This window comes from Salmo salar, chromosome ssa05 (genome assembly GCF_905237065.1).
Source record: "Salmo salar chromosome ssa05, Ssal_v3.1, whole genome shotgun sequence".
Lineage (NCBI taxonomy): Eukaryota > Metazoa > Chordata > Actinopteri > Salmoniformes > Salmonidae > Salmo > Salmo salar.
Genome location: NC_059446.1, coordinates 75311300 through 75325401, shown reverse-complemented (window position 1 = coordinate 75325401; position 14102 = coordinate 75311300). Strand labels below are relative to the sequence as shown.

At 45.4% G+C, this 14102-nt stretch overlaps 1 protein-coding gene and 1 long non-coding RNA gene across 5 annotated transcripts in view; both read left to right on the top strand.

The window, feature by feature from the left end:
* Nucleotides 1-4293, top strand: part of LOC106606013 (sorting nexin-27) — a 101952-nt gene extending 97659 nt beyond the window's left edge. Inside the window, exons 12-13 of one of the 3 annotated variants that reach the window (XM_045718907.1) lie at nt 3275-3323; nt 3483-4293. In XM_045718907.1, the coding sequence (XP_045574863.1) occupies nt 3275-3323; nt 3483-3550 (117 nt within the window). In that variant the 3' untranslated portion in view covers nt 3551-4293. Of the gene's footprint in view, nt 1-3274; nt 3338-3482 lie in introns of all 3 variants that reach the window. The other 2 variants (XM_045718908.1, XM_045718909.1) reach the window with 2 other exon arrangements.
* Nucleotides 4294-4545: 252 nt separating this feature from the next.
* On the top strand, nt 4546-9488 carry LOC123743172 (uncharacterized). Of its 2 annotated transcripts, none has more exons than XR_006769980.1 (3): nt 4546-5750; nt 6600-7217; nt 7440-9488. It is a non-coding gene; the product is annotated as an uncharacterized lncRNA (long non-coding RNA). The 2 variants fall into 2 exon arrangements; XR_006769981.1 differs by lacking the exon at nt 4546-5750 and adding an exon at nt 5775-5808.
* Nucleotides 9489-14102: the final 4614 nt, after the last annotated feature.

Here is a 14102-nt window from a genome sequence, read left to right as displayed (position 1 = left end):
ACTGTCTACTTGCTAACCAGCAGTCTTATGCTGCCATGTAGTGTCTACTGGTTAACCAGCAGTCTTATGCTGCCATGTAGTGTCTACTGGCTAACCGGCAGTCTTCTGCTTCCATGTAGCGTCTACTTGCTAACCGGCAGGCTTATGGTGCCATGTACTGGCTAACCAGCAGTCTTATACTGCCATGTACTGTCTACTTGCTAACCAGCAGTCTTATGCTGCCATGTAGTGTCTACTGGTTAACCAGCAGTCTTATGCTGCCATGTAGTGTCTACTGGCTAACCGGCAGTCTTCTGCTTCCATGTAGAGTCTACTTGCCAACCGGCAGTCTTCTGCTGCCATGTAGTGTCTACTGGCTAACCGGCAGTCTTCTGCTGCCATGTAGTGTCTACTGGCTAACCGGCAGTCTTCTGCTGCCATGTAGTGTCTACTGGCTAACCGGCAGTCTTCTGCTGCCATGTAGTGTCTACTGGCTAACCAGCAGTCTTATGCTGCCATGTAGTGTCTACTGGCTAACCAGCAGTCTTATATTGCCATGTGCTGTCTACTGGCTAACTGGCAGTCTTATGGTGCCATGTACTGGCTAACCAGCAGTCTTATACTGCCATGTACTGTCTACTGGCTAACCAGCAGTCTTATACTGCCATGTACTGTCTACTGGCTAACCAGCAGTCTTATGCTGCCATGTACTGTCTACTGGCTAACCAGCAGTCTTATGCTGCCATGTAGTGTCTACTGGCTAACCGGCAGTCTTCTACTTCCATGTAGTGTCTACTTGCTAACCGGCAGTCTTTTGCTGCCATGTAGTGTCTACTGGCTAACCAGCAGTCTTATGGTGCCATGTAGTGTCTACTGGCTAACCAGCAGTCTTATACTTCCATGTAGTGTCTACTGGCTAACCAGCAGTCTTGTGGTGCATATACTGTCTACTGGCTAACCAGCAGTCTTATACTGCCATGTAGTGTCTATTGGCTAACCAGCAGTCTTATGGTGCCATGTACTGTCTACTGGCTAACCAGCAGTCTTGTGGTGCGTTGTAGTGTCTACTGGCTAACCAGCAGTCTTATACTGCCATGTAGTGTCTACTGGCTAACCAGCAGGCTTATGGTGCCATGTAGTGTCTTCTGGATAACCAGCAGGCTTATGGTGCCATGTAGTGTCGACTGGCTAACCAGCAGTCTTATGCTGCCATGTACTGTCTAATGGCTAACCAGCAGTCTTATACTGCCATGTAGTGTCTACTGGCTAACCGGCAGTCTTATGGTGCCATGTAGTGTCTACTGTCTAACCGGCAGGCTTATGGTGCCATGTAGTGTCTACTGGCTAACCGGCAGGCTTATGGTGCCATGTAGTGTCTACTGGCTAACCAGCAGTCTTATTCTGCCATGTAGTGTCTACTGGCTAACCAGCAGTCTTGTGGTGCATTTACTGTCTACTGGCTAACCAGCAGTCTTGTGGTGCGTTGTAGTGTCTACTGGCTAACCAGCAGTCTTATGCTGCCATGTAGTGTCTACTGGCTAACCAGCAGTCTTATGCTGCCATGTACTGTCTACTGGCTAACTGGCAGTCTTATGGTGCCATGTAGTGTCTACTGGCTAACCAGCAGGCTTATGGTGCCATGTAGGTACTGGCTAACCAGCAGTCTTATACTGCCATGTAGTGTCTACTTGCTAACCAGCAGTCTTATGCTGCCATGTAGTGTCTACTGGCTAACCGGCAGTCTTCTGCTTCCATGTAGCGTCTACTTGCTAACCGGCAGGCTTATGGTGCCATGTACTGGCTAACCAGCAGTCTTATACTGCCATGTACTGTCTACTTGCTAACCAGCAGTCTTATGCTGCCATGTAGTGTCTACTGGTTAACCAGCAGTCTTATGCTGCCATGTAGTGTCTACTGGCTAACCGGCAGTCTTCTACTTCCATGTAGCGTCTACTTGCTAACCGGCAGTCTTTTGCTGCCATGTAGTGTCTACTGGCTAACCAGCAGGCTTATGGTGCCATGTAGTGTCTACTGGCTAACCAGCAGTCTTATGGTGCCGTGTACTGTCTACTGGCTAACCAGCAGTCTTGTGGTGCCATGTAGTGTCTACTGGCTAACCGGCAGTCTTCTGCTTCCATGTAGCGTCTACTTGCTAACCGGCAGGCTTATAGTGCCATGTACTGGCTAACCAGCAGTCTTATAGTACCATGTAGTGTCTACTGGCTAACCAGCAGTCTTGTGGTGCCATGTAGTGTCTACTGGCTAACCAGCAGTCTTGTGGTGCCATGTAGTGTCTACTGGCTAACCGGCAGTCTTGTGCTGCCATGTAGAGTCTACTGGCCAACCGGCAGTCTTCTGCTGCCATGTAGTGTCTACTGGCTAACCGGCAGTCTTCTGCTGCCATGTAGTGTCTACTGGCTAACCGGCAGTCTTCTGCTGCCATGTAGTGTCTACTGGCTAACCGGCAGTCTTATGCTGCCATGTAGTGTCTACTGGCTAACCAGCAGTCTTATGCTGCCATGTAGTGTCTACTGGCTAACCGGCAGTCTTATATTGCCATGTGCTGTCTACTGGCTAACTGGCAGTCTTATGGTGCCATGTACTGGCTAACCAGCAGTCTTATACTGCCATGTACTGTCTACTTGCTAACCAGAAGTCTTATGCTGCCATGTAGTGTCTACTGACTAACCAGCAGTCTTATGCTGCCATGTAGTGTCTACTGACTAACCAGCAGTCTTATGCTGCCATGTACTGTCTACTGGCTAACCAGCAGTCTTATACTTCCATGTAGTGTCTACTGGCTAACCAGCAGTCTTATACTTCCATGTAGTGTCTACTGGCTAACCAGCAGTCTTATACTGCCATGTAGTGTCTACTGGCTAACCAGCAGTCTTATGGTGCCATGTACTGTCTACTGGCTAACCAGCAGTATTATACTGCCATGTACTGTCTACTGGCTAACCAGCAGTCTTATACTGCCATGTAGTGTCTACTGGCTAACCAGCAGTCTTATTGTGCCATGTAGTGTCTACTGGCTAACCAGCAGTCTTATGCTGCCATGTAGTGTCTACTGGCTAACCAGCAGTCTTATGCTGCCATGTAGTGTCTACTGGCTAACCAGCAGTCTTATGCTGCCATGTACTGTCTACTGGCTAACCAGCAGTCTTATGCTGCCATGTACTGTCTACTGGCTAACCAGCAGTCTTATGGTGCACATTTCACTGGCTAATATTCTGGGAATGTTGTCCAATGATGTTGTTTGATGAACATGTTGTGGAATATTGTGTGTCTCCAGGTGGAAGAGGAGGATGTGGATAAAGACAATAAGAACTGCAGTAAAGATGGTATGTGTAGCAAGGTAAGGCGTTGCCTGTCACTGGTACAGCAGCAGCCTGGGCCTGTGTGAGTGTGTGTGTTGTTAGAGTGTGTGTGTATGCGATTGTGCGTGTGCATTTCTGCCAGCCTGCGCATGTTGTCATTTCCTAGCCCTGTGTCTGTTTCAGAATATCTTCCAGCTGTTGAGACACAGAAGGGATGGAGGCACCTAGGAGGAGAGATCATCACCTCCTAAACATGCTCTCCTCCATCCATCGCTCTGGTCTGGCTCGGCCTGAACTACCACCACTACCTGTCCTCACAACTACTACTACACCAACTACAAACCAACAAACTACAACTTCTACATACCAATAACAGCAACTACAGATCAACAACCACTAAACACCATCAAACTACAAATGAACAACTTCTGGACTGACTGAAGGAGAAAGAACGATGCACACTACAACTTAAGCTGTTATTCACCATGAACCCTTGAATACAACCCAACCACACGATATAAACCCACTAGACAAGACAACAGGAAGCTACAGTGGAAACATATAGCAGTTTTGTACAGGTGAATAAATAACTCTAAAGACTTAGATACATGCCTTCATACATCACATCACCTCTTTGGTCAAAACTCCATGGAGACCTGTGACAATAGTTAAGGAGGCTAAGGAGGCTGAAGTCTTGTGGTGGGATTGGATGAAGGAGATGGTTCTCTGGGACGATATTGGACAAGGGATTTGACACGTGCAAGGCCATTGGGTGTTTTGTGGCCACTTTGGAATGCTCTGGACTGGAACAGAGTGCAGTGGAAGAAGAGAACAAAAGAGGGATACAGATGCTGGAACAGAACCTGTTCTAAAAGAGGAAACGGCTGGTGGTGATGAAACAACCTGTTCTGAAAGAGGAAACAGCTGGTGGTGATGGAACAACCTGTTATAAAAGAGGAAACGGCTGGTGGTGATGGAACAACCTGTTCTAAAAGAGGAAACGGCTGGTGGTGATGGAACAACCTGTTCTGAAAGAGGAAACGGCTGGTGGTGATGGAACAACCTGTTCTGAAAGAGGAAACGGCTGGTGGTGATGGACACCTGATCTGAAAGAGTTGAAACGGCTGGTGGTGATGGACAATGTTGTGAAAGTGGAAACGGTGTGTGGTGTGTGAAATGTGTGTGTGAGTGGAAACGGCTGTGTGGTGATGGTGTGTGTGTATCTGAAGTGTAAAAACGAGTGTGTGTGTGTGTGTGTGTGTGTGTGTGTGGACTGATTATGGACTGAGCTGTGAGAGTCTAGGTTGGAACCCTGGAGGTAGAAACACAACCCAACTCTGAACTGAACTCCCAGAATGAGTCTAGACAGACGGAGGGAAACGGCCCCATGATATAAGAGACTGGACTCATATGAACCACACAGACATATTGACATAGATATTATCTCCTGTTTGTAGCCACTATCTCCATTTCAAAGAGATCTACTGAAGAGACTATTAGAGAGAGAGACCATACATTTCCTTTATTTGTGTGAGTATTGGGCCGAGCAGAACCAAGGATAGTATGTGTGTTTCAGCTGCTGGTTCTGTTTTGGTTTACAGATGCTGAAATTGCCCTGAAGCCATTTTTGAATACAAAAACCTTCTCATAAAAAAAACACACAGAATGCTCATGTATGAATTGGATCCCAGGAAGTATTCTGCCATTTTGACAGATACCTGAACAATGAACATGTTTACTTCACCTGTGTGTTTTGTGTATCTCCCAAAGATAGATATATAATTTGTAATGTGGATATTTCAGACATTGGACAGAATAGCACAAAAAGAACCCTGTAAGATGTTGACCACGTTAAGCTCAATATGTATTCATTCTATGCTAGCCTAAGCTTTCTGTTCTGCTGATGCCTGACCGTGGGGTCTCATGAAGACTGTATTTATACTGGGTTGTAAATAACACTGAACTCAGAAGTGCATCTCGTTTTACATGTTTTGTGTCTTTCTGTTCTTGAGAAAAAGTGTGATGCTTTGGAAAACACACCGTGATTGTCAGTCTGTAGGATATGTCTATGGTGTTGGTTTAGCTGCATCTTTGGTTCAATTGATATATTGGTCCTTGTGTATCTGAAGAAGCTGCAGTGCTCAGAACGACCTGCAGGGGTCTCCCTCCCACTGAGAAACACTAGATCAGTTCCTATAGAACAGGGCTGGCCAGTATTCTAACAGAGGGTCGGTATGGTGTAGGCTTTTGCTCCAGCCAAGCAGAAACACACCTGATTCAATATCCTCTGGTGGATGTTATCATTGGATGTTGATGCAACACCACACACATCTTTAAATGCAGTGTTAACCTACAGCAGGGTTTCCCTGTGGTGTAGTAGGAGCTACACGAAGGTATACGCCCTGAACCCCACAGAGGTTTAAACAGTGGTGTAGTAGGAGCTACACGGAGGTATACGTCCTGAACCCCACAGAGGTTTAAACAGTGGTGTAGTAGGAGCTACACGGAGGTATACGTCCTGAACCCCACAGAGGTTTAAACAGTGGTGTAGTAGGAGCTACACGGAGGTATACGTCCTGAACCCCACAGAGGTTTAAACAGTGGTGTAGTAGGAGCTACACGGAGGTATACGTCCTGAACCCCACAGAGGTTTAAACAGTGGTGTAGTAGGAGCTACACGGAGGTATACGTCCTGAACCCCACAGAGGTTTAAACAGTGGTGTAGTAGGAGCAACACGGAGGTATACGCCCTGAACCCCACAGAGGTTTAAACAGTAGTGTAGTAGGAGCTACACGGAGGTATACGTCCTGAACCCCACAGAGGTTTAAACAGTGGTGTAGTAGGAGCTACACGGAGGTATACATCCTGAACCCCAAAGAGGTTTAAACAGTGGTGTAGTAGGAGCTACACGGAGGTATACGCCCTGAACCCCACAGAGGTTTAAACAGTGGTGTAGTAGGAGCACACGGAGGTATACGCCCTGAACCCCACAGAGGTTTAAACAGTGGTGTAGTAGGAGGTATACGCCCTGAGCCCCACAGAGGTTTAAACAGTGGTGTAGTAGGAGCTACACGTAGGTATACGTCCTGAACCCCACAGAGGTTTAAACAGTAGTGTAGTAGGAGCAACACGGAGGTATACGTCCTGAACCCCACAGAGGTTTAAACAGGGGTGTAGTAGGAGCTACACGGAGGTATACGCCCTGCGCCCCACAGAGGTTTAAACAGTGGTGTAGTAGGAGCTACACGGAGGTATACGTCCTGAACCCCACAGAGGTTTAAACAGTGGTGTAGTAGGAGGTATACGTCCTGAACCCCACAGAGGTTTAAACAGTGGTGTAGTAGGAGCTACACGGAGGTATACGTCCTGAACCCCAAAGAGGTTTAAACAGTGGTGTAGTAGGAGCTACACGGAGGTATACGCCCTGAACCCCACAGAGGTTTAAACAGTGGTGTAGTAGGAGGTATACGCCCTGCGCCCCACAGAGGTTTAAACAGTGGTGTAGTAGGAGCTACACGGAGGTATACGTCCTGAACCCCACAGAGGTTTAAACAGTAGTGTAGTAGGAGCAACACGGAGGTATACGTCCTGAACCCCACAGAGGTTTAAACAGGGGTGTAGTAGGAGCTACACGGAGGTATACGTCCTGAACCCCACAGAGGTTTAAACAGTGGTGTAGTAGGAGCTACACGGAGGTATACGCCCTGCGCCCCACAGAGGTTTAAACAGTGGTGTAGTAGGAGCTACACGGAGGTATACGCCCTGAACCCCACAGAGGTTTAAACAGTGGTGTAGTAGGAGGTATACGTCCTGAACCCCACAGAGGTTTAAACAGTGGTGTAGTGGGAGCAACACGGAGGTATACGTCCTGAACCCCACAGAGGTTTAAACAGTGGTGTAGTAGGAGCTACACGGAGGTATACGTCCTGCGCCCCACAGAGGTTTAAACAGTGGTGTAGTAGGAGCTACACGGAGGTATACGTCCTGAACCCCACAGAGGTTTAAACAGTGGTGTAGTAGGAGCTACACGGAGGTATACGTCCTGAACCCCACAGAGGTTTAAACAGTGGTGTAGTAGGAGCTACACGGAGGTATACGTCCTGAACCCCACAGAGGTTTAAACAGTGGTGTAGTAGGAGGTATACGTCCTGAACCCCACAGAGGTTTAAACAGTGGTGTAGTAGGAGCTACACGGAGGTATACGTCCTGCGCCCCACAGAGGTTTAAACAGTGGTGTAGTAGGAGCTACACGGAGGTATACGTCCTGAACCCCACAGAGGTTTAAACAGTGGTGTAGTAGGAGCTACACGGAGGTATACGTCCTGAACCCCACAGAGGTTTAAACAGTGGTGTAGTAGGAGCTACACGGAGGTATACGTCCTGAACCCCACAGAGGTTTAATTATGTGGTACAATAGAGAAAGTAGCCTACACAATCGCAAAGCACGTAAAATATATTCACACGTTTGCTGCACACAGCCAAATTTCAGCAGAATTTCATGGCAGTAAGAGCTGGTTGTCCCATGGAGCAGCTCACAGCTGGTAGGTAGGACTTGCCTAGTTAAATAAAGGTTAAATGAATCAAATCAAATGACAATGGGTAAGCAAACCAGGTATTGAAACCGTTTGGTCCAAAGTCTTGGTTGAATCTTTGCAGTGTTCAATTCAGTCATCATGTGCTGTTTTGAATGAACATTTCCAAATGCTTTCCCAAGGAAAACGTCCTAATTAAAGCTGCAATATGTAACTTTGGGCGACCCAACAAGTTCACATTGACATATCTTTAACTCACATTTCTTTCTCATTGAAAGCAAGTCTAATAAGTGGTAGATATGTTCTATGTGCACTATTTCTATGCTTCCCATTCTTAAGTTTAGTTTTTATTTTGTTTTGTACACCAGTTTCAGATGGCTGAAAATACAATATTTTTGGTTATGGAAAATATATTGCAGAGGTTTAGATGGTACAAAGAGACTCTATACAATTACTTAGTCACATAAACTGAAATTAACAGAAATTAGGCGAACTTAGAATTTTAGCAACCAGGAAATGTCGGAGATATTTCTGTATAGTGCATCTTTAAATGTTGACCGCAAGTTAGGCCTACGTGATATAATTATGATTTGTATCAATCTGGAGGGCATTTCTTTTGAAAACTCTTCCATCACATGTACTCTACTGTAGGTCTACATTGTAGAGTACAGACACTGCCAGCCACATGCTATTTTGCTAGGTGCTTAATTATTTTAAAGGGCAACTAGACCCTCCCAAAAATATTCTTTTAGATTTTTCCCAGACCTCAGAAATGGTCTCCTTATGTGGTATAAGCATTGATGTGGGCTTAACATGCATTTGTTGTTTTTCTATGAAAGATTTTCTGTCAAAATGATGGTATACTCACTTCTCCAGGCACCACTACACCAATGGGTTTTCCTGTATCTGTGAGTGATTTCATTTGGGACCTGAATCTCCAACAGGCTTACTTCTGACAGGCTTGGTCTGTTTACTCGATGGATCATCATGCATCACTCCCATAGGCTGCTTCACTTGTCAATCATGTCTCTGCTATCTCGCCCTCTAATCTGCGATATCTCTCTCTCAAACACTCTGTCTCTCGTCGTCAACTCTTTCTTTCAGTAAGATATTAAGCAAGCTCTACTTCTCTTATCCTACAGTATCTTCACCTGTCTGACAAATCAAGCAGATGAGAAAATAAAACAATCTGAAGAGAACCACACAGGGTTGAATTGATGAAAGCTGAAGTCATTTAGAAATTTAACTTATTGACTTATTGTAATGAAATGTAACATTATTTTAAATGAAATGATTTATTAATGCAAAACATTGTCTTCTCTCCTTTGGTGTCTCCAACTCTAATCTCAATTACCTAGTTTCTAGTGCACAAGAATGAAAAGTGTGTGTGGGGGGGAGGCACTTGACACCAGTCTGTGATTTGTGTTTGTCCATCGATTATTTCATTGATAAACACCCTGGTAGATATCGGGTGATGGAGAGATAATAATGTATTGTTCCACTGAAGCCAAATGCTATCTAAGAGAAGTATGTTTTCTGCTGCACACAGAATGGACCATTTACAGTATTACACCGTTTTCTACACATCTTAAATCAGAATGGACATATTACCACCCCCAGCTGCTCTCTCTTCCTCTCTCTCTTTTCCCCTCTTCCCTCTCTCTCGCTCTCTCTTCCTCTCTCTCCCTCTCTCTTTCTTCCTCTCTCTTCCTTGCTCTCTCTTCCCCCTCTCTCTCTCTCTTCCCCTGTCTCTCGCTCTCTTCCTCTCTCTCGCTCTCTCTTCCTCTCTCTCGCTCTCTCTTCCTCTCTCTTCCTCTCTCGCTCTCTCGCGCGCTCTCTCGCTCTCTCGCTCTCTTCCTCTCTCTCTTCCTTGCTCTCTCTTCCCCTCTCGCTCTCTCTTCCCCTCTCGCTCTCTCTTCCTCTCTCTTCCTCTCTCTCTTCCTCTTCCTCTCGCTCTCTCTCCCTCTTCCCCTCTCTCTCTCTCCCTCTTCCCCTCTCTCTCTCTCCCTCTCTCTCTCTTCCTCTCTCTCTCTTTCTCTCTCTCACTCTTTCTCTCTCTCTTCCCCTCTCTCTCTCTTCCTCTCTCTCTCTCTGCCTTTGCTCCCCCTCTTTCTCTTTTCCTCTAATGAGAGTGGTAAGACAATTATCCGCTGGACAGAAAGTCAGACAGAAAGTGTCTCCTTATCGACCCACAGAAAGCCATCTACAACCACTAATCAAGCAGTATTGATTAGAGGGTGTGTTGATATCACATACCACTATCTGACTGGTACAGAGAGACACTAAATATACTCTGTTTTGAAACAGAGACTTGAAAAGTTGGCTCTCAACAAAAAACATACAGTGCTCAAAAAAATAAAGGGAACACTTAAACAACACAATGTAACTCCAAGTCAATCACACTTCTGTGAAATCAAACTGTCCACTTAGGAAGCAACACTGATTGACAAATTTCACATGCTGTTGTGCAAATGGAATAGACAACAGGTGGAAATTATAGGCAATAAGCAAGACACCCCCAATAAAGGAGTGGTTCTGCAGGTGGAGACCACAGACCACTTCTCAGTTCCTATGCTTCCTGGCTGATGTTTTGGTCACTTTTGAATGCTGGCGGTGCATTCACTCTATTGGTAGCATGAGACGGAGTCTACAACCCACACAAGTGGCTCAGGTAGTGCAGCTCATCCAGGATGGCACATCAATGCGAGCTGTGGCAAGAAGGTTTGCTGTGTCTGTCAGCGTAGTGTCCAGAGCATGGAGGCGCTACCAGGAGACAGGCCAGTACATCAGGAGACGTGGAGGAGGCCGTAGGAGGGCAACAACCCAGCAGTAGGACCTCTACCTCCGCCTTTGTGCAAGGAGGAGCACTGCCAGAGCCCTGCAAAATGACCTCCAGCAGGCCACAAATGTGCATGTGTCTGCTCAAACGGTCAGAAACAGACTCCATGAGGGTCCGACGTCCACAGGTGGGGGTTGTGCTTACAGCCCAACACCGTACAGGACGTTTGGCATTTGCCAGAGAACACCAAGATTGGCAAATTCGCCACTGGCGCCCTGTGCTCTTCACAGATGAAATCAGGTTCACACTGAGCACGTGACAGACGTGACAGAGTCTGGGTACGCCGTGGAGAACGTTATACTGCCGCGAAACATCCTCCAGCATGACCGGTTTGGCGGTGGGTCAGTCATGGTGTGGGGTGGCATTTCTTTGTGGGGCAGCACAGCCCTCCATGTGCTCGCCAGAGGTAGCCTGACTGCCATTGGGTACCGAGATGAGATCCTCAGACCCCTTGTGAGACCATATGCTGGTGCGGTTGGCCCTGGGTTCCTCCTAATGCAAGACAATGCTAGACCTCATGTGGCTGGAGTGTGTCAGCAGTTCCTGCAAGAGGAAGGCATTGATGCTATGGACTGGCCCGCCCGTTCCCCAGACCTGAATCCAATTGAGCACATCTGGGACATCATGTCTCGCTCCATCCACCAATGCCACGTTGCACCACAGACTGTCCAGGAGTTGGCGGATGCTTTAGTCCAGGTCTGGGAGGAGATCCCTCAGGACACCATCTGCCACCTCATCAGGAGCATGCCCAGGCATTGTAGGGAGGTCATACAGGCATGTGGAGGCCACACACACTACTGAGCCTCATTTTGACTTGTTTTAAGGACATTACATCAAAGTTGGATCAGCCTGTAGTGTGGTTTTCCACTTTAATTTTGAGTGACTCCAAATCCAGACCTCCATGGGTTGATAAATTGGATTTCCATTGTTTATTTTTGTGTGATTTTGTTGTCAGCACATTCAACTATGTAAAGGAAAAAGTTTTTAATAAGATTATTTCTTTCATTCAGATCTAGGATGTGTTGTTTAAGTGTTCCCTTTATTTTTTTGAGCAGTATATTTTCAATGTGACTATAAATCATAATTATTTATCTTCATTCATTCTTTTCCCTCTTTTCTCATTTTCCAACTGAGCAGACACAAAATCTGTCAGCATTGCACGAAGGTGTGTGTGTGGATGCATCCCTGTGCAAATGTGTGAACTGTAACAGGACAGAGGACTTGCTGCAGTCACATCCTGACACTGTGTTAATAGTGCTCCTGTGTGTGTGCATGTTCACATTTAAGAGCACATCTGTATGTACAGTGCATTCAGAAAGTATTCACGTTCCTTGACTTTTTCCACATTTTGTTACATTACAGCCTTATTCTAAAATGAATTAAATAGAGATTGTTTTGTCACTGGCCTACACATTACCCCGTAATGTCAAAGAGGAATTATGTTTTTCCAAATTATTCCTAATTACTTAAAAATGAAAAGCTAAAATGTCTAGAGTCAATAAGTATCCAACCCCTTTGTTATGGCAAGCCTAAATAAGTTCAGGAGTAAAAATTTTCTTAACAATTCACATAAGTTGCGTGGAATCACTCTGTGTGGGATAATAGTGTTTCAACACGGTTTTTGAATAACTACCTCATCTCTACCCCACGCATACAATTATATTTAAGGTCCTTCATTCGACCAATGAATTTCAAACACAGATTCAACCACAAAGACCAATGAGGCTTTCCAATGCCTCATAGAGAAGGGCACCTATTGGTAGATGGGTAAAAATAAAAAATTTGACATTTGTATTTATTAAGGCTCCCCATTAGCTGCCAAAGCAGCAGCTTCTCTTCCTGGGTTCCAGAACATTAAGGTAGTTATATACAATAAAAAATATGACCTTAAATGACATTACATTTCATTACACTGTTCACAACATATTAAGTGTGTTCCCTCAGGCCACTACTCTACTATCACATATCTACAATACAAAATCCATGTGTACGTGTGTGTAGAGTGTGTGTTATCATGTGTCTGTGTGTGTGTATCTTCACAGCCCCCGCTGTTCCATAAGGTGTATTTTTATCTGTTTTTTAAATCTAATCCTACTGCTTGCATCAGTTACCTGATGTGGAATAGAGTTGTAGCCATGGGTCCATGTACTGTAGTACTGTGTGCCTCCCATTGTCTGTTCTGGACATTGAATATCCCTTTGATCATGGTGAAGTTATTAATTACACTTTGGATGGTGTATCAATACACCCAGTCACTACAAAAATACAGGCGTCCTTCATAACTCAGTTGGTGGAGAGGAAGGAAACCATTCAGGGATTTCACCATGAGGCCAATGGCGACTTTAAAACAGTTACAGAGTTTAAGGGCTGTGATAGGAGAAAACTGAGGATGGATAAACAACATTGTAGTTACTCCACAATACTTATCTAATTGACAGAGGGACAAGAAGGTAGCCTGAACAGAACAACATTTTCCAAAACAAGCGCCCTGTTTGCAACAAGCTGCTTAAGTAATACTGCAAAAATGTATTGTGGCAAAACAATTAACTTTTTGTCCTGAATATTTGGGGCAAATCCAATACAACACATTACTGGGGGCGGGTGGTTCAGGATAAAAAAAGAAATGGAATGGAGCCAAGCACAGGAAAAATCCTAGAGGAAAACCTGGTTCAGTCTGCTTTCCACCAGACACTGAGAGATGAATTCACCTTTCAGCAGGACAATAACATAAAACATATGGTCAAATATTATACACTGGAGTTGCTTACCAATAAGAAGTGAATGTTTCTGAGTAGCCGAGTTACAGACCTCAAACTGGTTGTCTAGCAATGACCAACAACCAATTTGACAGAACTTGAAGACTTTTGAAAAGAAAAATCCAGGTGTGGAAAGCTCTTAGAGACTTACCCAGAGAGACTCACAGCTGTAATCAAAAATGTTTTCACTTTGTCATTATGTGTGTAGATGGGTGAGAAACTATATTTTGAATTCAGGGTGTAACACAACAAAATGTGGAAGTTGTCAAGGTGTTTGAATACTTTCTGAAGGCACTGTATGTGTTCAACCTTTTTTTCTCTGTCCGCTCAATAAGGCCCTGTCTCGCTCATAACGCTACATTGAAGCTGTTTAGTACTGCTGTCAGATATAGAATCGCCAATCACCCTCTCCCCCTAGTCCCCTCCTCCATTAACGACCAATCAGTTAAAACACTGTTTCTCTACCACTTGCGTTGTCAGCACTTTCCTCTACCCCCCCCCCTCTTCTCCCCTCTACATGTCTCTCTCTCGTTCTCTCCCTATCTCACAATGCATCACTCAATCTCTCTCTGCCTATCTCTATCCCATATCTCTGCCTCTGCCTCTGCCTCTCTCTCTCTGTCTCTGTCTCTGCATCTCTCCCTCTCTTTCCCTTCCTCCACCTCTCCCTCTGCG